Here is a 21,294-nt window from a genome sequence, read left to right as displayed (position 1 = left end):
CCAGTTTCGTTCATGTGAGCCCATGAAAATGTTAGCAAGTATGGGTGCTAAGGGAGAGCCCATCGCAACACCGTCCGTCTGGTCATGAAATTTTCCATTAAATAAAGAATGTGTCTGTGCTGTTGCTATTAAAAACAGTTGTTTGAGGTCTGTCCTGTTTATCCTGAACCTGGGGTTGTGAGTGAATATTAAGTCGATTGCTAGGTTGATGGTTTCAGTAAGTGGTATGTTAGTAAATAGGCTTTCAACGTCGTAGGAGATGAAGAATTTGTGACAAGAAGTTGATGAGTTGAAAGATGAGAAGTCATCGAGGAAAGTGAAAGAATCTTTAGTGGAGTGGTCATCTGGTATGAGTGGTGTTAATAGAGAACTAAGATACTTAGCTAACTTATAATTTTATGCGTTGATTGATGAAACTATCGGTCGTAGTAGAGGCGATTGTTCTGATTTTCGTTTCTTGTGAAGCTTCTTTAAACCATAGAAGCGTGAAGGTTGAGAACCTCTGGGGAAGATATCATTATAAACTTTGTTGCTAATAGAGTCTTTCTTTAGAAGCTTCCTTAACAGTCGTTGTAGTTTGGCTTCACGTGGTAGTGTGACGTCTTCTTTGAGTGGGGTAAACTTTGCCGTATTGTTAATGATTTTAAGGCAGGAGTTACGATACATTTGACGATCCATGATTACAACGCCGTTGCCTTTGTCCGGTTTGAGAATGATAATGTTTGGATTGTTGCGAATGTTTTTAAGGATGTGATGTTTTTTGAAGTCAGCTGGTGTCGGGTGATAAGATGAGATGTACGAGTGAGCGATGTGTGCCAGCTCTGTTTTAAGATGCGTGTAGTCTTCTTGATTGCAAATGTTGTGTTTTAAAGTTTGGTGGATTTTTTTGAATGTTGCCAGAATGTCGGTTGAGTTGAGTCGCAGTGGTTTAATGCCGAACCCAAGGCATTTTTCAGGAGTTCTAGTTCTTCGTCTTTTAATTGGTGTGATGATAGATTGGTTATCGTCTCGTTGTGTGTGAATGGTAGGGTTCTGTTCTTCGCGAGATTACTTAGTTTTTTCCGATGTGTGGTAATTGTCTTTTGTGGGTATTTGGTGTATCATTAATTTATCTTAATTCCTTTTTATTGTTGTAATTTATGTATCATATTAAGTAAGTAAGTAATGGACTCCGTCAATTTCCACGTATGAGCGTTCCACACAAAGTGGAACATCCTAGTCACTGAAATTATAGTGAAGGCAGCTGATCAGACTACAATCACTCGTACCTTTCACGCAACTACAACGCTGATATCAGCGTGACACAGGATGACAAGGCTGCAACATTGCAGATGCAGATACAGTCCATCCGAGGACATAGTTTCCTCTACCAAATTTCCCTCACAACCCGGGCTAGGTTTTCAGACACATTGCCAGATGTGCCGGGATTGAACCTGCGCCGTCTGGCTTACAGCTCACGCAATTAACCATTCAGCCACCCGCCCCGTCCCCATATGTATCATTTTACTTTTATATAAACCCTGTATCACCTATTATTTCACTCATACTGAAGATGGCATCATGAGATGTCGAAACATGTCTATTTTCAAAAAAGTTATCGTTTATATTAAATGTGTATTGGTAGTGCTTTTACGAAATTATGAAGCATTATTTACGACCTGCTTTTAAAAATACGAAAAGAAAGGTTTCCTTATCAGAATTGCGGAAGTTTGAAAAGCTTCAAACCAAGCAACTTGAAGCAGAATTAAGAATGTTATGTTTCTTAAAGATTGTCTTTCACTCGGCGTTATCCAAAGTTTCTCTGCTTTCCACTACCAAATGTCAACTTAACCAAGATAGCTTTGCGATACAGACGACTATTACGCAGCGCAATCAAAAACGAACAAAGAGGAAAGAAAGGAAGTTATCGAATGAAGTAACAAAATATCCAGAAAGTTTAAAGAATAATTTATCCTCTCTTGACTGGAATATTATAAACAAAGCTCTGAAAAACATTACCAAATACCACAAAAGGCAATTGCCACACATCGGAAAAACTAAGTAATCTCACGAGGAACAGAACCCTACCATTCACACACAACGAGACGATAACCAATCTATCATCGCACCAATTAAAGACGAAGAAGTAAAACCTGAAAAACGGTCTTGGGTTCAGCATTAAACCTGCGACTCAACTCAATAGGCATTCTGGCAGCATTCAAAAAATCCACCAAACTATAAAACACAACATTCGCAATCAGATGACTACACGCATCTTAAAACAGAGCTGGCGCATCGCTCACTCATTGCATCTCATCTTATCACCCGACACCAGCTGACTTCAAAACATCATCCTTAAAACATTCGCAACAATCAAACATTATCATTCTCAAACCGGACAAAGGCAACGGCGTTGTAATCATGGATCGTCAAATGTATCAACCTGCCTTCATTAACAATACGGCAAAGTTTACCTCAAGAAGACGTCACACTACCACGTGAAGCCAAACTACAACGACTGTTAAGGAAGCTTCTAAAGAAAGACTCTATTAACAGCAAAGTTTATAATGATATCTTCCCCAGAGGTTCTCCTTCACGCTTCTATGGTTTAAAGCTTCTGAAACGAAATCAGAACAATCACCTCTGCACGACCGATAGTTTCATCAATCAACGCATAAAATTATAAATTAGCTAAGTATCTTAGTTCTCTATTAACACCCTCATACCAATGACCACTCCACTAAAGATTCTTTCACTTTCCTCGATGACTATCAATCTTTCAGCTCATCGGCTTCTTGTCACAAATTCTTCATCTCCTACGACGTTGAAAGCTATTACTAACATACCACTTACTGAAACCATCAACCTAGCAATCGACTTAATATTCCTCACAACCCCAGGTTCAGGATAAACAGGACAGACCTCAAACTGTTTTTAATAGCAACAGCACAGACGCATTTTTATTTAATGGAAAATTTTATGACCAGACGGACGATTGTTGCGATGGGCTCTCCCTTAGCACCATACTTGCTAACATTTTCATGGGTCACATGACGAAACTGGTGTAAACAACTACAACGGCACTATTTACCGCAGATACGTTGACGATATTTTTGTGTTTTTACTAACGAAACTGAGGCCATGAAGTTTTATAATTACATTAACACACAGCACGCAAACATTAGATTTTCTTTTGAAACTGAACAACAAGATCATGCCATGTCTTGACATTTTACTAACAAAATCTCACGACAGCTGTACAAACATCTACACCACAAACCAACATTACTGGGACTTCTAACGAACTATTTTAGTTTCACACAATTTCATACAAAACCAGACTTATACGCACACTAATCGACAGAGCATACAAACTTAACAATACGAACAATGGCTTTCAACGAGACATAAAAACATCACATCCACTCTTTTACGAAACTCTTTCCCTTCACTTTATTAATAGACCGTAAAACGATATCTCGACAACAAACCTAGCAACAACCTCAACCTGAACACTGAAACTCTGACACGACGATCATTCCAACACAAATGAAAATTCCAAAATAACAACTCTATACTTTATTACCATACAAAATCGGACATTACTCGACACCTATGAGACTTACAAACATTATGAAACGCTTCTGTACAGATATTGACATTCGACTAATTTCATCATTCAAAATCAAAAACCTTTTCTCATTTAAAGACCCAATCCCTGATTCAATTAAATCTATGGTGGTATATGAATTCAATTGCGCCTGGATGTAATTCTATATTATTTGAAACTTCTCGCCATTTATCCATCAACATACCACAACAGAAAAAACTCTCTTATCTACCAACACCTTCTTAAAAATGTCAATCATGCAAAACCAACTATTCACCCTCTTGTTTTGAAAAATCATGACACTGCCGACACCTCATTCACCCTTAAAATCAAAGAAACGCCATTATGAAACTAACCCACATTCAATGGCAAGTTTAAATTCAATACAATATTTAGTTTATAATACGCTCGGACGCTCCCCATTAATTTATCTTATTTCCTTTTATTGTTGTAATTTATGTATCATATTACTTTCATATAAACCCTGTATCACCTATTATTTCACTCATACTGAATATGGCATCGGGAGATGTCGAAACATGTCTATTTTCAAAAAAGCTGTCGTTTATATTAAATATGTATGAAAATTACATGAACATGAAAATTGTTCTAAATTACACCCAACATTCTTAACTACGTTGTTATGAAGTATTCACTATGTTAAAGAATATATCGCGGGCGCATGTGTACGTTCGGGCAACGTTTGTTGTTTTTCTTTTATCTTAATAAAACTTACTTTTATGATCAAAGTGTTTTCTCTTCTGAAATATATCGTAATGCGAACAAAAGTAGCAAGCAAAAGGGTGTAGATAAAAAGCGGGCGCGGACGGCGGACTCAGATGTAAGACGAACGTCTGTTTGTACGAACGTCTGTTTGTTGTTGGCGGGAATTGCAAATGATTTATTGTAGGAGTTTGACAGTAATTTAAACGAGCTTTATCTTTCAGGATATATTTTTGACCTCATTATTTAAAGCAATTAAACATGTATATTTCAATTTCAGTCAGTCATATAGAGTGTAACGCAATGAAATCTCATTGAATTTTTTTCGTGTTTTGTTAATGGCATTTCACTCATGTTGGCCTTACCTGAGTGAGCCTTGCTTTTCCAATTTTAAAAAAAGTCAATCTTATATTACTCAAATCATACGATAAAGAAAATATGTATTAATTGAAACCGTAAGTAAGTAAAAGCTTTGCATGCACTTATGCAAAGAATGTCCTACAGGTAATTTCCTTTTTAAAGATAAGATAAGAATATTTTTTGAGGTCCCACTTCTCTGAAATTTGACAAACGGCAGAAATCTGACGCAGGTTCTAATGACAAGTCAAAACTGAGGTAAGCACAACAACTTTAAAATGACGAAAAGCATGTTTTTCAAATATGGTAGTTTGAGTATTTTCCGAGTGCAGACGATGTGTTTTTCATGTTTGCTGTAGCTATATGACAATTTTTGATGGATATTAGCCAAACGCATTCAAAAAGCCTTTATGATATCTTCCGTCGTAATTTCCGTATAACTTAGAGTCAAATTTAAAATTCTGTTTCACTGCATTCTTTCAGTCATAGCAATAGAAATATTGTCGCTATGATAGTTTTCAGTTAATATTTCTAAAGAGCTATATACAAGTTCTTTGTTTATTTGCTTGAATCTTTCTTTTTGCAATGCGTGAGAAACTATAACGCTAGCGATTCATCTATAAAAGAAGGATTGACTCATGTTTTGCAGTATAACTACCGTTCGTATCTAAGGATGCAAGTAATTATTTTTATCACATAGAATTACCTCAGTGACTTAAAGTTAAAACGAATTGTGTTAAAGAAATGTGGACCAGCAGAGAAGTGGGACCTCAACAAACATTCTTATCTTATCTTTAAAAAGGAAATTACCTGTAGGACATTCTTTGTGCAAAGCTTTTACTTACTTATGGTTTCAATTAATACATATTTTCTTTATCGTATGATTTGAGTAATATAAGATTGACTTTTTTAAAATTGGAAAAGCAAGGCTCACTCACGTAGGGCAAACATGAGTGAAATGCCATTGACAAAACACGAAAAAAATACAATGAGGTTTCATTGCGTTACATTCTATATGACTGACTGAAATTGAAATATGCATGTTTAATTGCTTTCAATAATGAGGTCAAAAAATATATCCTGAAAGAAAAAGCTCGTTTAAATTACTCTCAAACTCCTACAATACATCATTTGCAATTCACGCCCACAACAAACAGACGTTCGTACAAACAAACGTTCGTCTTACATCTGCGTCCGCCGTCCGCGTCCGTCGTCCGCGCCCGCTTTTTATCTACACCCGCAAGCAAAACACTCACTGAGGTACAAATGTTCTTCAAATAGTAGTGGCAAACATTGGATATACTTACTATGTATGAGCAATATACAATTTTCCTAAAACATTGCTAACAGGTCAGAACGCTACCTCCTTCAACGACTTTTCATATTATTTAGCTTCCCTAATAAGAAGTATGTTCTACAACCACAATGCAAACGAGAGTCTTCACGTCTCCATTTTATTTTAACCAGCTGCATCAAGCTATTAAGAAGCTTAAGCAAGAGTACGACTACGACAACGAGTACGAAGTTTGACCGTGTAAGGGAATGGCACGAGGAGGTTTGTTGTCATTGTCGCTTCGTAAAAATTTAGTTTTAGCTATAAACAACAGAACGAGCCTTTTTATTGTAAAAAACACCGACGTATAATGATATTAACTAATCGGTAATACTGATTTTGCGGGAACATAGGACACTTTTGAGTGAAAAATATTCACTATTTTAAATTTTATGTACGATATATTTATACTAATTTATTGTTTTTTTACTGTTCACTTTTCGTACAAAATACATGAAAGTTCACAGGTGTTTTTTTTTGCTTTTAAATGTACATATGCACTCAAAAAGGTTTTAAAGTAAAGCCTGCATGCTCGAAAATAGTACTGTAAACTAATTTCTTACAGAATGAAGAAATATACCTACTTTCTTTGCTTAAAAAGACATCGTAGTCGCCACTACGAATTTTTTACGAAACATCGTACTCAGATTGATGACGGCTACGTGTTGTTGTCGTCGCAACAATGTTTTCGCGCCAAAATGACGTAAATCATGTTCAAGTTTTATATTATATGCATATTATGCAATATTTCATGCTGCATGATTTCGTCATATTTGTTCAGTACATAGTTTGATTCATATTAATGTGTCATATATAAAATAATCATGTTAAAAGTTGGACATAAAATGACAAAGCACTTAAATTGGTTCTTGCGGATCATGATTACTTGTAGATCGAGTGCCACGTATCTGCTCAACCAGTGCACCGGTGTGCGTTCAGTTCGGCTTAAAAGCACCGTTGTTTGAGCCCAGGCAACATTAATGTCATATGTGATGAAAACTAACACCGAGCTGTAGAAACGTTAGCTACATCGAGTTTGACAAATCGCTTAGTCCTGAATATTATCACAGATATAAACACAGTAGCGAAGCCACATGATTCCTATTCCTATGTAATGCAAATATTTCCGTGATCATTCACTGGAAAAACGCTAAAGGAATTAACTTTCTGAAGACATAAATAATTTTTCGCTGAAAAATTGCTTTGGTGTTGCCTACGTAACAAATGACGGTAATGCGTTCCTTGACCCAATAACACTTTAACAAAGCTAATTATTGCATAGGTTTTTAAAGAACTTACTTGACGGTAAATTTTGTTTTGAAATCAAGACAATTATAAATATGCAAACTACGACATACTTGAATATCGATAAAAAATTCCATAAATCGTAAACAGTAATAAACCAAAACAAAAATTTTACTAAGAGAATTACCATCTATAATTGTACGCATGTGTAAAGTTTCACAGCAACTTAATAAATTGTGTTTGGGATTGAGTTGCATTTCTGTAACATAAAAGTACTGAGATCCTTCATAGATCAATAAGAATCAGAAATCGAAACCGGAAATTCCAAAACGCAATAATTGATTTTGGTAAATACACAATTTGAAAGAAATGACAATTGGAAAAGTCCGGTGTTACAAAATTAAAATCAAACACTTACCCACATCTTTATCCAGATCATGGTAAACGATGTTGGGATTGGATGATGTAGACGCTGTTGCTTGAGATTGTATTCTGTTAGGATTCTCATCTTTGTCTGTTTGAAAGCTTAGAGGCTTTGACCCATCAGCGTAAGGCTCCATGAGCGCAAAAAAATGCTATAATTACATTAGTAATTATAAGTTAAAAATCTAAAACACTCTTTGTACGAAGAAAATGCTACAATTACATTAGTAATTATAAGTTAAAAATCTAAAACACTCCTTGTACGAAGTGCACTTATTTCCAAACTATTCGCGTATGATTCCGTCTATTGCTTTTTGAGTTATGTATAAACAAAGCAAAGTAATTGATTGGCTCTTTATTAGACAGGCACAGCCAATTGTATTAAAATTCTCATGTTGGCTTGACTACGTAATACTTACGTGCTCATTGGTCGCGGCAAAACAAATAAGGTCATGACAGCCACTCGGCCACTGCATTCATAATTGCTGCTATAGTCAATCGTATAGTTTGACTAACAGGAACTCGGAACACGGCTTACAGCTCCACGTATTCTGATAAAATATACAATACTGTGTTGTACAGAAATGCCAGGGAGATTTGTTGATTTGGTTTAATCAGACTGCGTACCTCAAAATAGTTGTCATCAACAACTGCTTATATGTAAAACAGTTTAGAAATATGTAGCCCCACAGTATATAGAACATACAGTAGGGCCACTCCATTGAATTTTTTCGTGCCACACATATCTTATTTCGCATGTGATTACCATATTGGCAGCCAGTAAACTGCATTGTGTGACCAATAGGATTGACGATATGGCATACGGCAGTTACTAATTAAATATACAGCAGCCAGTTGCACAGCGAAGTGGCACTACTGTATATTACCTATACTGTGGTAGCACTAGGAATTGTTGGAAGTTAAATAAGCAGCAGTCATAACCAACACTCAATTTCGTTTTTTTCTTATCCACAAAACTTACCTGGAAATTTAACAGTCAACATTGATCAAGGGGAATTATTCTGCCCTAAATGATATGACTTTTGATGTTGTAGCTTTACAATACAGGTTTATCACATTGCAAACCACATTCCCAAAAATCAAAACTTTAATACTTATATTGGAGGCCATGATAGATTGAAACTTTTTTTAACGATACATTGGTTAGAATAACGAACATTTTCATTCCGTATTTTAACTACTTACTAATGTTCTCAAATGTTTTCTAATTAAATGATAACTGTTTTCTGTATTTGATGTAATTTTATTATGAGCTTTTTGTAAACTGATATAAATAGTACCTATATATCTTCCAAAAAATCTTGCTTGAAATTAAATGTGCATTATCAAGTTAGAGAATTTCAAGCAATTTATCGTCATTAATAAAAAAATTGTCGACGAAATCAATACATTCTTGAATTGTGATCATCACTTTTCTGACATGCAAGCTTCCAAGCTTCAACAGAATGTGCAACAGTAACTTCATCTGGTAAACTCTCCTCGAGATCTTTAATAATTTCACAACCATCTTGTTCAAGCATTGCGTTGATGTACTCTGCTAAACTATATAAAAAGAACAAAAATTGAAATCTTAGTGGTATGAGCTATATAAACATAAGCTTTTTCTAATGAATACAACTAGCTTTCTGTTGATACAGTTAAAATAAGCATCATTGACTTATAAAATGACAAAATTTGATTGAAAAATTTTGGAAATGTAAAAAAGCAGATGATTGTACAATTCAAACTTTTTCATGATTTTGTATTACCCTTTTCCTGTGAAAGGACATGTTTCCACACTTTTAACATTTTCCGAAAAATAAATAAAAAACATTTGCAAATGTTTGCACATTTTCTATCATGACTTGTTTGTTACAATTTTGTACACGTTTTACGTGGTAAAATAAATTTAGTGTCGTTTTCCTTGTATACATAAATGGTTGTATACAACAAGAGTTTTCACGTTAGACAAGGTGGTCAGTTAACTCCTTGAATTCAGAAAAATTAAATCGTATTCTCCAAACATGCGTGTATTTTTAACATGATATAGAATTTGAAATAAACTTTTCAATGAAACGCAAACAAGAGACATTGATCCAAACAATTTTCGTGACACGATTAGGGTTTGATAACGAATGATAACAATCGACCAACTTTACGAAGTAAAAAGTTGGGGTATGAAAGAAAGGACATGTAGCAGATGTTAAATAAGCAGCACAACAAATAGTTATGTAGATAAATAGTTTTACTTACGGCCAGTGCAACTGTTCATCTGGTGCATTTTTCAAAAAGAGTAAAATAAGCTGCAACAATTCATCAACAAAACGATTAATTTTGATTTTCTGTAAACCACGACTTAATTCAAACTTTATTTCCCTTGTCAATGCTGTCTTTATCTTATCTGTTACATCGTCAAATGGTTCCTATAGCAATACCACAAAGATTTCAATATTCCCAATTCATCATTTGCCTTATATTTTACAGTTAAGCACTAAAGTCCATACAGTTCTTAAACTCCATATCAACATAAATTGTTTTAAAGGGCTGAATATATCCGAAGAATATATCAGAAGAAATATTTTTCATTGATTTAATTATGGTAGTCAATATGAGCTGTAGTTGCTTTATTAAATTAACGATAAAGTTCGCTGATTTGAAACAAGTAAAAAGCAGGACTCGCGTGCAAAATAATCATTATGTTTAGCTAACTGATATGCTTTTGATTCACATTGGTTTTGTTAGTCCCAAAAACAAAATATACGTATATTATTATATCTGTTAGCGCAATTAATACCTTCACATAAAAATTCCTACACGATTTGCATCAAAACATAATCTAGGCCGAACAAACCTGTTTACGTCTAGTCAATATTTTTGCTCTTTCTAATGATAACAATTTCCAAAGCGCAACAACATGTTGAAGTTCACAAATCTGCTCTGCCTAAAAGAGAATTTAAAAAACCCTTATAAATACACGGTGAAAGAATACAAAGTACTTTTATTGCTTTCATTCTTTATATTACATTAGTAATCTGTTCGGCTGAGAAATAGGATAGACACTCATAAGCCAAAGATAATTAAAAATTCAGAGCTATTTAAAGAATTAATTTCGGTCAAGCATTATAAAACTGAGATTTAACAAACTAATATCGAATTGAACCGCAGACAAAGGCCATTAAAAACTCTTCAAGAATGTTTTTGTTTGATAAAAAAGACTTTAGCATACAGTTTTTAATCTTCACAAAAACTCAAAAGTCGTTCATTTTATTTACACACAGTATAGCTACCTTGCCACTTTTTAAACCGTTTCTAGGATCAATTTTCAATGCTGATTTCATATATTCACTGATAAGCATTCCTGGATTTCCTCCAGCAGATGATAAGAAACCAATGACATTGTGGAGAGATTTAAGAACGTCACAAACATCAGTGAGTTGGTTCAGTTCACTTAAGATCTGATCTTTCACTGGTCGACTAAGTTTAATCTACAAACAAAATTAGAAACCATAGACGTTAGCAAAAATAACGGAATTAAAAAAAAATGACCAAAATCTTGAAAATGAGATCATTCATACAGAGCAGATTCTAGGTAACTCTGAATACATCACCGAAAATATATTTTGTTATGCTTTTCCTTATCATAAGTAAAGTAGCTAAATTAGCTACTTTTCTTATTAAGTGTACCTGAGGGATCTTTTGATTCAACGCTTTAAAAACAGCTCCATCACAAATATCTTTGCTGAACACAAATAATTCAACCTAGAAAAGTAGAAACTTAATTTATATAATCAAACGCAAAAATAGCTGACAGGACCATAAATTCTCAATCCCATTCATTTATATCCCTTTCTGTATGACATGGATAACATGGAACTAACATAAATTCAGGGAACTAACCAAAGATGTAATTCTAGGTTTTCCCCGAATAAATCTGTCGACAAGTTGTCTTTCTAAAGATTTCCAGTTGAACTTCACAACTGTTTCTTCACCTCCTTCACCAACTTTTAGTGAATAATCACAGTGAGCCAGGACCATCGGCAAAAAATCTCTCTCTGGATCATAGGCAACCAAATGCCCCTTAGTAACGTTCAACAGCGATAGCTCCTCTGAACTATAAAGATGTAAAAAATATCTAGCTAACAGAAGGATAGCAATGAAATATTTATTAGGGTGAAAACCTGCTCTATAAGGCAATTTGTGTTTTCAGAATACATAACCAGCCTGAGGAATAAAAGTAGCCCTTTTCTTAAAACATAAAATTAAATCAAATTCTCACCAGTGATGAATCCTAACAAAATCTTGCAAAGTTTATCTTACTTTTTATCGTCCTTCAACAAGCTTTTACATCGTCCAATAAAATTGTTATGTAAAGACACCATAAAATTTGTCAATGCAAAAGAACACTTTCCAAATCCTTTCCACGAAGGCAATAACATCGAAATTGGAGTAGTGTTGATAACATCCATATCTCTCATTTCTTTTGAAATTCCGTAATGACCTAACAAGTCAATTAAGACAACTGCAGTTATTTAAAGAAATCTTGGTAACACAAACAAAGTGATTTCAGATATTACTCAACAGAATGCATTAGTTAACACTTAATTAGGTAATGATTTGTCAACCACTGTTGCTCTCATGCATTAAAACAACTGAAGAAAACAGTAAATAAAATAAATAAATTGAAAATCCACTCTACATAGCATCAACCTTGACTTAACTTTTATTTTGTCACTCACCATCTTGTGGAATAGATGATCTAATGATCTTCCAAGCCATATTGAAACTGTTGATTAAGGACTTCACATGCTGTTTTATGTCAGGGTCTACAAACGAAAAAGAGAAAACCAAATTTAAGGACTATTTCTTTGCCATGAAAAGGTATTTAATTGATCAAAATGTGAGAAAAAAAAAACAAAAACCAATTTTCAAAAATTATGAATGATTTCAATTCTATTCCATTTATCTTGACGTCTTAGCTATATATCTCTCTAAGAGAACATTTGTCTATTCAACAGACCTTAGATGCAAGCTACGAAGAAAGATGAATAATCTTGACAAAGACATGTTGCAGCAGAAAAGGAACACGTATAAGAATTATTGATATTTTTAAGTGTAAGACGTCAATACAATGGAAGAAAACCTTTTGTTTAATTAATATTGACAATATGAATACTTGTTTAAGCAGACATGCTATATACAACAGAGCATTCACTAACATCACAAATCAAAAGTTATTTAATTTTAACAGCAAGTTGAGATTTACTGGCAGCAAAAGTAGTCTAATTTTTATAACTTAAAATAGAATAGGGATGCATGTCAGCAATGTAAATTATACAGTTGATAAAACGTGAAATAAAGGTGAAAAAGAGAAGAAATAAAGTTTAGCTAAAATAGGAAGGATATTTTTATAAAAAGATGTATTAACCATAGAACAACAAGAGCCCTCGCTATTCTACAGCAGTAATGCAATTTACTAAAGTAAATCAGACACGCTTTTAAACAAAAAGAGTGTTTGGATGTACCTCTTTTATATAAGTCTCCAATGGTGTATTTTTCAGCTTCATTTCGATCTAAGCAACGATGAAACTTTTCAAAAAGAAAACGTTGCAACTTTATGATATCCGGAAGATACTGAAGGGCACGAAGATGACATTCCTGGAAAAAGACAATGTATAGAAGTTTGTACAATGTATATTTTAAAATCTTTAACTAGTGATCCTGGGCTAGGGTAAAGTTTCAATTTATTTTATATTAAAAAAGTAAAGCGGTAACAAAAATTCTTGTTGTAGACTGATTTTGAGAAGTCCTGAGCTAATCATAACATATTTTCATGTTTGTAAATGTAGATCGTCCAGGTTGGTATAGTACTGAGAATGACTGTTTTTGTTGTTGTTGACTGACGTTTCGACAACCTTAGCGGTAGTCATCTTCAGAGTCAATGAAGAGTAAACGTCAGGTTAGCCGTATTTGTTATCTGGTTCTTACGTCATTGTATTGTGTGTACAGGAAATGTGTATTGTCATTGTGAAGTGAAATTTTTTTATTTTTATTTGTGATGTGTGATTTAGGTGTGATGTTTTTAGTTGTAATGTGTGGGTGTCAATTGTGTATTGTCATTGTGAATTACGGTGAATCACATATGATTTGTACACGTCTTGTTAATGTTCTGATTGTGGTGGCTTTGTGTGATGTAGGGTTGTAAGATGATTGGTCTAGTAGTCGGTCAGTATGTGTTGGCTTGCGATAAACTGTTGTTCGTAGTTTTTGATTGTCATGTTTTACCAAACAGTGGAGAAAAGGAAGAGTTCCGTTTTCCTCGACAACTTTGGTACATTGTATGTGGCTGTTCTGTTTGTTGATGTGAGTGTGAAAGTCATCAATCTCGTCTGCATGTAGTGCTGTGATTGTGTCATCTACGTTGCGAAACCAAAAAGGTTTCCCGAGTTCAAACCATTTACTTTATTATGTCTATTTTCATTAAATATTTTCTGCATTTTAGTTGTTTTATTTTAACAATAAATTAATTGTTCTTAGAATAGCTATTTACACGTTAAAAAGCACACATGCATTTAATTTTAAATCTGTCTTGTTCAGTAGCCTGCAATAACTGTAATTCTTATAAAAAAGTAGCTACACCTAGCTAAATATAAAGTTTTAAGAAAGATCAAAATTAAAAAAAGTGAGTAACAAATTAGCGACGTTTGCACATTACATTTAAAATCATTGTAAAGGAAATTAAGCATAACCTTTTTTAAAAATTCATCAAGTACTTCACACTTGTCTGTTGGCACTGTGACACCTTGAGAATATTCTTGGTATTTGAAGGACAAATGTTCAATGTTGATTTTCTTACGATTTCTCCAAAGTGCTGGACATGAAGGATCGAGTTTTGTAACGACATTGGAGCTTGGTTCATCTAATTTGCTTATCAATTTCATTAGCGGATTATTTCCTGGAAAAAGTGATGGAAAAATGTTTTGACCAATTATCTAACTCTATGTTTTGAAGAGCCTGCATTACACTTTAGCATAAAAATATACGAACAGAAAGTAAAACGTAGCCAAACTGCCAAACGGCAAATTTTCATTAAATTTTAAAATAACTTTGTTCTCATAATGGACGTTTTACAAAATGAATTTCTTTGATTTAATTTCCAAACTTTTTATAAAGAAGCAAAACAGGAAAACTTATTGAAATATATAATTCTGAATATAAAATTTTATACAGCACATCTAATTTATTAGACACTGATGATAAAAAACAAGAATAAAAGTATTAATAGAGTGTTATTAAACAATTCCTAGTTGCCGAGAATTATAATTTAAGAAATGGGTCGGTTAATTGACTTGATTTCCATCAACATTGGTAAATTAGTTAACAAAAATTTTGTCCAATTTTATTTTTGTTAAAAATTAAACAATTTAAATTGCTAGCATTTTCATTTTGTATTTTATATGCCATTTATTTTAGAAACTACGTATACATATTCAGTTTGTTCGACCCAAGGATTCGGTGCTATAGCAACAAACTAATCAAACATGCATTAATTGAAGCACAGTGAGCAAGAGAATACATCATATGTCACCATAAAACTAGTAAGAACTTTAAGACAAATTTAACTACGAATATTTTACAATTTTTCAGCCACATTAATGGATAAACAAGAAAGGCAAATAACATGAGAACTCAATTTATCTTCTTCATTAGTGTCTTATTGGGCGTAAATACAAAGAAAATTAAGAAAACTTTGCCTAACTACGTAAATTTTAATTGTCAGATTTAATAAGATGTTGTGAAAAGAAAAATACTGGAAGCGTCCACTATGCAATATTTTACTACACGCACTATTTGTATGTCCCACCCTTCACCAAAACCCGAAACATCATTGTTCTGAAAAATGTTGGATAAACATGCCTGTCTTTTTTGTTGGACTTTCTCCTGTTTTCTGGCTCTAAGAGTTTCTTCTGGTAGGAATAACCACCCTATACTCAGTGAAACGTAAATGACTACATATAATGATTAGGAACGAAAAACAAAAAAGACACTTCCTTATTTATTACAAGATGCTATGATATAAAAATTGAAGTAAACCTTGATCATGGTTAAGACATTGATCGACATCTTTCAAAGGCAACTCACTCAGTTACTTTGATTTCATAGATTAATCACGTGCAAAGCATTGACTTTACAAATTTAAAACAAAAACATTTCATTCTATATGCATTGAGATTTGTTCATAGATCTAACAGTCGATAATAAATCTTCTGTAATAGGAAACATCCAACCAGCAGCAAAAACAAAGGAAATTCATATTGAAATAACCGTTCCCAGTATCCGACTTGACTTGCGGGGTTTCTTACTAGTGATAAACTGCCGTACAAGAAAATACCGCACTTTCCCTTTGTCGTAAATTTATAAAATTAGAAATGGTTTCAAGTTTGGAAACTCCAGTAGAGCCAACGAGTTAATTTCGGAACGGAAAATTAAGGAGGCTCGCATACGCCTGTTATCTAGAAGCTCGCTCACACTCGCACTCGTTGAATAAGGTTTCAAAATCCGCACATAAATAATCGAAGACGATATTTGCAGTCCACTGATGCCTTAATTTTAAATACTTTAACAAAAATCTCGAGTTTGCCTTTGATTTAGTTTTCTGTATCGCACTCACCGAGTGTGAGTGAGAAAAAACACCGGCGATAATCTTTCCCTCAAACACTGTATCTCCGTTCTCCAAGAGCAGCCTCTTTATTTCCGTAAAAGTTAAATATATATTGTACATAATACATGGCATTTAATTTAACCAATGCAGCTAGAAAAGTTTGTGTATGGTGAGCCCATAGTTTTTTGTAAAAATTTGAATTTTTTAGATTTTCGGATCGATGTTTCAAATGACGCTAGGATGCAAGTAATCTATAAACTTTGACAAAAATTTTAAGTATACGTATTGCCACATACCTGTTGTAAAGGATCGTTTCTAACCGACACTTGCAACATGGTTTGATCAGTCTTTTCCTAAGATTGACAAAAAACAAAGGTTCGTGTTACACTTACTTAAAGATTCATTTTTATATGCAATTATAGTATATTGATAATTAAGTTATAAAAGACGTAAAATAAATATAAAATTAGGTTAGAAATTATAACTCGTAATTTAGAACAAACCCTACATGATTCGAGTCTGCTCCACCATCGTTAGCTATTTTTGACTTTCTCCTCTTTTCTGGCTCAAGTTCTTTCTTTCGGTAGAAATAACCATCCTATACTCAGTGAAACGTAAATCACAAAATATAATGATTAGGAACGAAAAACAAAAAAGACACCCCTTAATTATTACAAGATCCTATGATATAAAATTTGAAATAAACTTTGATCATGTTTAAGACATTGGTCGACATCTTTCGAAGGCATCTCACTCAGTTACTTTGATTTCATAGATTAATCACGTGCAAAGCATTGACTTTAAAAATTTAAAACAAGAAGATTTCATTCTATATACATTGAGATTTGTTCATAGATCTAACAGTCGATAATAAATCTTCTGTAATAGGAAACATCCAATCAGCAGCAAAAACAAAGGAAATTCATATTGAAATAACCGTTCCCAGTATCCGACTTGACGTGCGGGTTTTTTTCACTAGTGATAAACTGCCGTACAAGAAAATACCGCACTTTCCCTTTGTCGTAAATTTAAAAAATCAGAAATGGTTTCATGATTTGTAAACGCCAGTAGTGCCAACGAATTTGTTTCGGAACGGGAAAATTAAGGAGGCTCGCATACGCCTGTTATCTAGAAACTCACTCACACTCGCACTCGTTGAATAAGGTTTCAAAATCCCCACATGAATAATCGAAGACAATACTTGCAGTCCACTGATGCCTTAATTTTAAATAATTTAGCAAAATATCGAGTTTGCCTTTGATTTAGTATTCTGTATCGCACTCACCGAGTGCGAGTGAGAAAAAACACCGGCTATAATCTTTCCCTCAAACACTGTACATCCGTTCTCCAAGAGCAGCCTCTTTATTTCCGTAAAAGATAAGTATAATTTGTACATAATGCATGGCATTTAATTTAACCACTGCAGCTAAAAAAGTTTGTGTATGGTGAGCCCATAGTTTTTTGTAAAAATTTGAATTTTTTAGATTTTCGGATCGATGTTTCAAATGACGCTAGGATGCAAGTAATCTATAAACTTTGACAAAAATTTTAAGTATACGTATTGCCACATACCTGTTGTAAAGGATCGTTGCTAACCGACACTTGCAACATGGTTTGATCATTCTTTTCCTAAGATTGACAAAAAACAAAGGTTCGTGTTACACTTACTTAAAGATTCATTTTTATATGCAATTATATTATATTGATAATTAAGTTATAAAAGTCGTAAAATAAATATAAAATTAGGTTAGAAATTGTAACTAGTAATTTAGAACAAACCCTACATGATTCGAGTCTGCTCCACCATCGTTAGCTATTTTTGACTTTCTCTTCTTTTCTGGCTTAAATTCTTTCTTCCAGTAGAAATAACCATCCTATACTCAGTGAAACGTAAATGACAAAATATAATGATTAGGAACAAAAAACAAAAAAGACACCCCCTTATTTATTACAAGATGCTATGATATAAAATTTGAAATAAACTTTGATCATGTTTAAGACATTGGTCGACATCTTTCGAAGGCATCTCACTCAGTTACTTTGATTTCATAGATTAATTACGTGCAAAGCATTGACTTTAAAAATTTAAAACAAAAACATTTCATTCTATATGCATTGAGATTTGTTCATAGATCTATCAGTCGATAATAAATCTTCTGTAATAGGAAACATCCAACCAGCAGCAAAAACAAAGGAAATTCATATTGAAATAACCGTTCCCAGTATACGACTTGACGTGCGAGGTTTCTCACTAGTGATAAACTGTCGTACAAGAAAATACTGCACTTTCCCTTTGTCGTAAATTTAAAAAATCAGAAATGGTTTCATGATTTGTAAACGCCAGTAGTGCCAACGAATTTATTTCGGAACGGGAAAATTAAGGACGCTCGCATACGCCTGTTATCTAGAAACTCAATCACACTCGCACTCGTTGAATAAGGTTTCAAAATCCTCACACAAATAATCGAAGACGATATTTGCAGTCAACTGATGCCTTAATTTTAAATATTTTAACAAAAATCTCGAGTTTGCCTTTGATTTAGTTTTCTGTATCGCACTCACCGAGTGTGAGTGAGAAAAAACACCGGCGATAATCTTTCCCTCAAACACTGTACCTCCGTTCTCCAAGAGTAGCCTCTTTATTTCCGTAAAAGTTAAATATATATTGTACATAATACATGGCATTTAATTTAGCCAATGCAGCTAGAAAAGTTTGTGTATGGTGAGCCCATAGTTTTTTGTAAAAATTTGAATTATTTAGATTTTCGGATCAATGTTTCAAATGACGCTAGGATGCAAGTAATCTATAAACTTTGACAAAAATTTTAAGTATACGTATTGCCACATACCTGTTGTAAAGGATCGTTTCTAACCGACACTTGCAACATGGTTTGATCAGTCTTTTCCTAAGATTGACAAAAAACAAAGGTTCGTGTTACACTTACTTAAAGATTCATTTTTATATGCAATTATATTATATTGATAATTAAGTTATAAAAGACGTAAAATAAATATAAAATTAGGTTAGAAATTATAACTCGTAATTTAGAACAAACCCTACATGATTCGAGTCTGCTCCACCATCGTTAGCTATTTTTGACTTTCTCCTCTTTTCTGGCTCAAATTCTTTCTTCTGGTAGAAATAACCATCCTATACTCAGTGAAACGTTAATGACAAAATATAATGATTAGGAACGAAAAACAAAAAAGACACCCCCTTATTTATTACATGATGCTATTATATAAAAATTAAAGTAAACCTTCATCATGGTTAAGACATTGGTCGACATCTTTCAAAAGAAACTCACTCAGTTACTTTGATTATAGATTAATCACGTGCAAAGCATTGACTTTACAAATTTAAAACAAAAACATTTCATTCTATATGCATTGAGATTTGTTCATAGATCTAACAGTCGATAATAAATCTTCTGTAATAGGAAACATCCAACCAGCAGCAAAAACAAAGGAAATTCATATTGAAATAACCGTTCCCAGTATCCGACTTGACGTGCGGGGTTTCTTACTAGTGATAAACTGTCGTTATAAGAAAATACTGCACTTTCCCTTTGTCGTAAATTTAAAAAATCAGAAATGGTTTCATGATTTGTAAACGCCAGTAGTGCCAACGAATTTATTTCGGAACGGGAAAATTAAGGACGCTCGCATACGCCTGTTATCTAGAAACTCAATCACACTCGCACTCGTTGAATAAGGTTTCAAAATCCTCACATAAATAATCGAAGACGATATTTGCAGTCAACTGATGCCTTAATTTTAAATATTTTAACAAAAATCTCGAGTTTGCCTTTGATTTAGTTTTCTGTATCGCACTCACCGAGTGTGAGTGAGAAAAAACACCGGCGATAATCTTTCCCTCAAACACTGTACCTCCGTTCTCCAAGAGCAGCCTCTTTATTTCCGTAAAAATTAAATATATATTGTACATAATACATGGCATTTAATTTAGCCAATGCAGCTAGAAAAGTTTGTGTATGGTGAGCCCATAGTTTTTTGTAAAAATTTGAATTTTTTAGATTTTCGGATCAATGTTTCAAATGACGCTAGGATGCAAGTAATCTATAAACTTTGACAAAAATTTTAAGTATACGTATTCCACATACCTGTTGTAAAGGATCGTTTCTAACCGACAATTGCAACATGGTTTGATCAGTCTTTTCCTGGGATTGACAAAAAAACAAAGTCGTAAAATAAATATAAAATTGGGTTAAGAATCATAACTCGTAATTTCGAACAAACCATACATGATTTGAGTTTGCTCCACCATCGCTAGCTTTTTCATGTCCTACTCCACCATTGCTAGCTTTTTTATGTCTTATTCCACCATCACTAGCTTTTTTATGTCCTGCTGCACTATCACCAGCTTTTTTATGTCCTGCTCCGCCATTGCTATCTTTTTTATGTCCTACTCCACCATCAGCAGCTTTTTTATGTTCCTCTTCACCATTGCTAGCTTTTTTATGTCTTATTCCACCATCGCTAGCTTTTTTATGTCCTGCTCTACTACTGCTAGCTTTTTCATGTCCTACTCCACCATCACCAGCTTTTTCATGTCCCACCCCACACCATAGCTTTATGTCCCATTCCACCATCATATCTTTTATGTCCTACTTCACCATCACCAGCTTTTTTATGTCCTATTCCACCATCGCTATCTTTTTTATGTCCTACTTCACCATCACCAGCTTTTATGTCCCCCATCCACCATCGCTATCTTTTTATGTCCCATTTCAACCACCGCAGCTTTTTATGTCCTATTCCACCATCGCTAGCTTTTTTATGTCCTGCTCTTATATCGCTAGCTTTTTCATGTCCTACTCCACCATCGCTAGCTTTTTTCATGTCCTACTCCACCATCACGCTAGCTTTTTCATGTCCTACTCCACCATCGCTAGCTTTTTCATGTCCTGCTCCACCATCGCTAGCTTTTCATGTCCTGATCCG

General features: G+C 33.8%; 2 protein-coding genes across 2 annotated transcripts in view; both read right to left on the bottom strand.

Moving 5' to 3' along the window:
- LOC124455094 overlaps positions 1-7,913 on the bottom strand; it is a 36,114-nt gene extending 28,201 nt beyond the window's left edge. Inside the window, exon 1 of the mRNA XM_047005835.1 lies at positions 7,666-7,913. Within this exon, the coding sequence (XP_046861791.1) occupies positions 7,666-7,807 (142 nt within the window). The 5' untranslated portion in view covers positions 7,808-7,913. The remainder of the gene's footprint in view (positions 1-7,665) is intronic.
- An 854-nt stretch (positions 7,914-8,767) lies between these two features.
- Positions 8,768-20,942, bottom strand: LOC124454953 (E3 ubiquitin-protein ligase RNF213-like). The gene is made up of 19 exons (XM_047005705.1): positions 20,595-20,942; positions 20,454-20,510; positions 19,391-19,480; positions 19,179-19,235; positions 18,114-18,203; positions 17,902-17,958; positions 16,838-16,927; positions 16,626-16,682; positions 15,532-15,652; positions 14,417-14,622; positions 13,193-13,325; positions 12,407-12,493; positions 11,988-12,168; positions 11,568-11,781; positions 11,355-11,429; positions 10,958-11,155; positions 10,522-10,611; positions 9,924-10,093; positions 8,768-9,233 (listed from the first exon to the last, which is right to left on the bottom strand). The coding sequence occupies exons 1-19, from the start codon at positions 20,940-20,942 to the stop codon at positions 9,074-9,076; spliced, it is 2,481 nt and encodes an 826-aa protein (XP_046861661.1). The 3' UTR covers positions 8,768-9,073.
- Between the last annotated feature and the right edge of the window lie 352 nt (positions 20,943-21,294).

Source organism: Xenia sp. Carnegie-2017, unplaced genomic scaffold (genome assembly GCF_021976095.1).
Source record: "Xenia sp. Carnegie-2017 unplaced genomic scaffold, XeniaSp_v1 HiC_scaffold_3, whole genome shotgun sequence".
In the NCBI taxonomy this organism is placed as follows: Eukaryota; Metazoa; Cnidaria; class Anthozoa; order Malacalcyonacea; family Xeniidae; genus Xenia; species Xenia sp. Carnegie-2017.
This window is presented reverse-complemented; position numbering and strand designations above follow the sequence as displayed.

Excerpts from the sequence above, each read along its gene's own strand:
- LOC124454953 (XM_047005705.1), bottom strand. The coding sequence starts at position 20,942 with ATGGTGGAATGGGACATAAAGCTATGGTGTGGGGTGGGACATGAAAAA. Across the intron at positions 17,959-18,113 it reads GTGGAGCAGACTCGAATCAT|GAAAAGAATGATCAAACCAT; the intron begins GTAGGGTTTGTT and ends TGTCAATCTTAG. Across the intron at positions 16,683-16,837 it reads GTGGAGCAGACTCGAATCAT|GAAAAGACTGATCAAACCAT; the intron begins GTAGGGTTTGTT and ends TGTCAATCTTAG.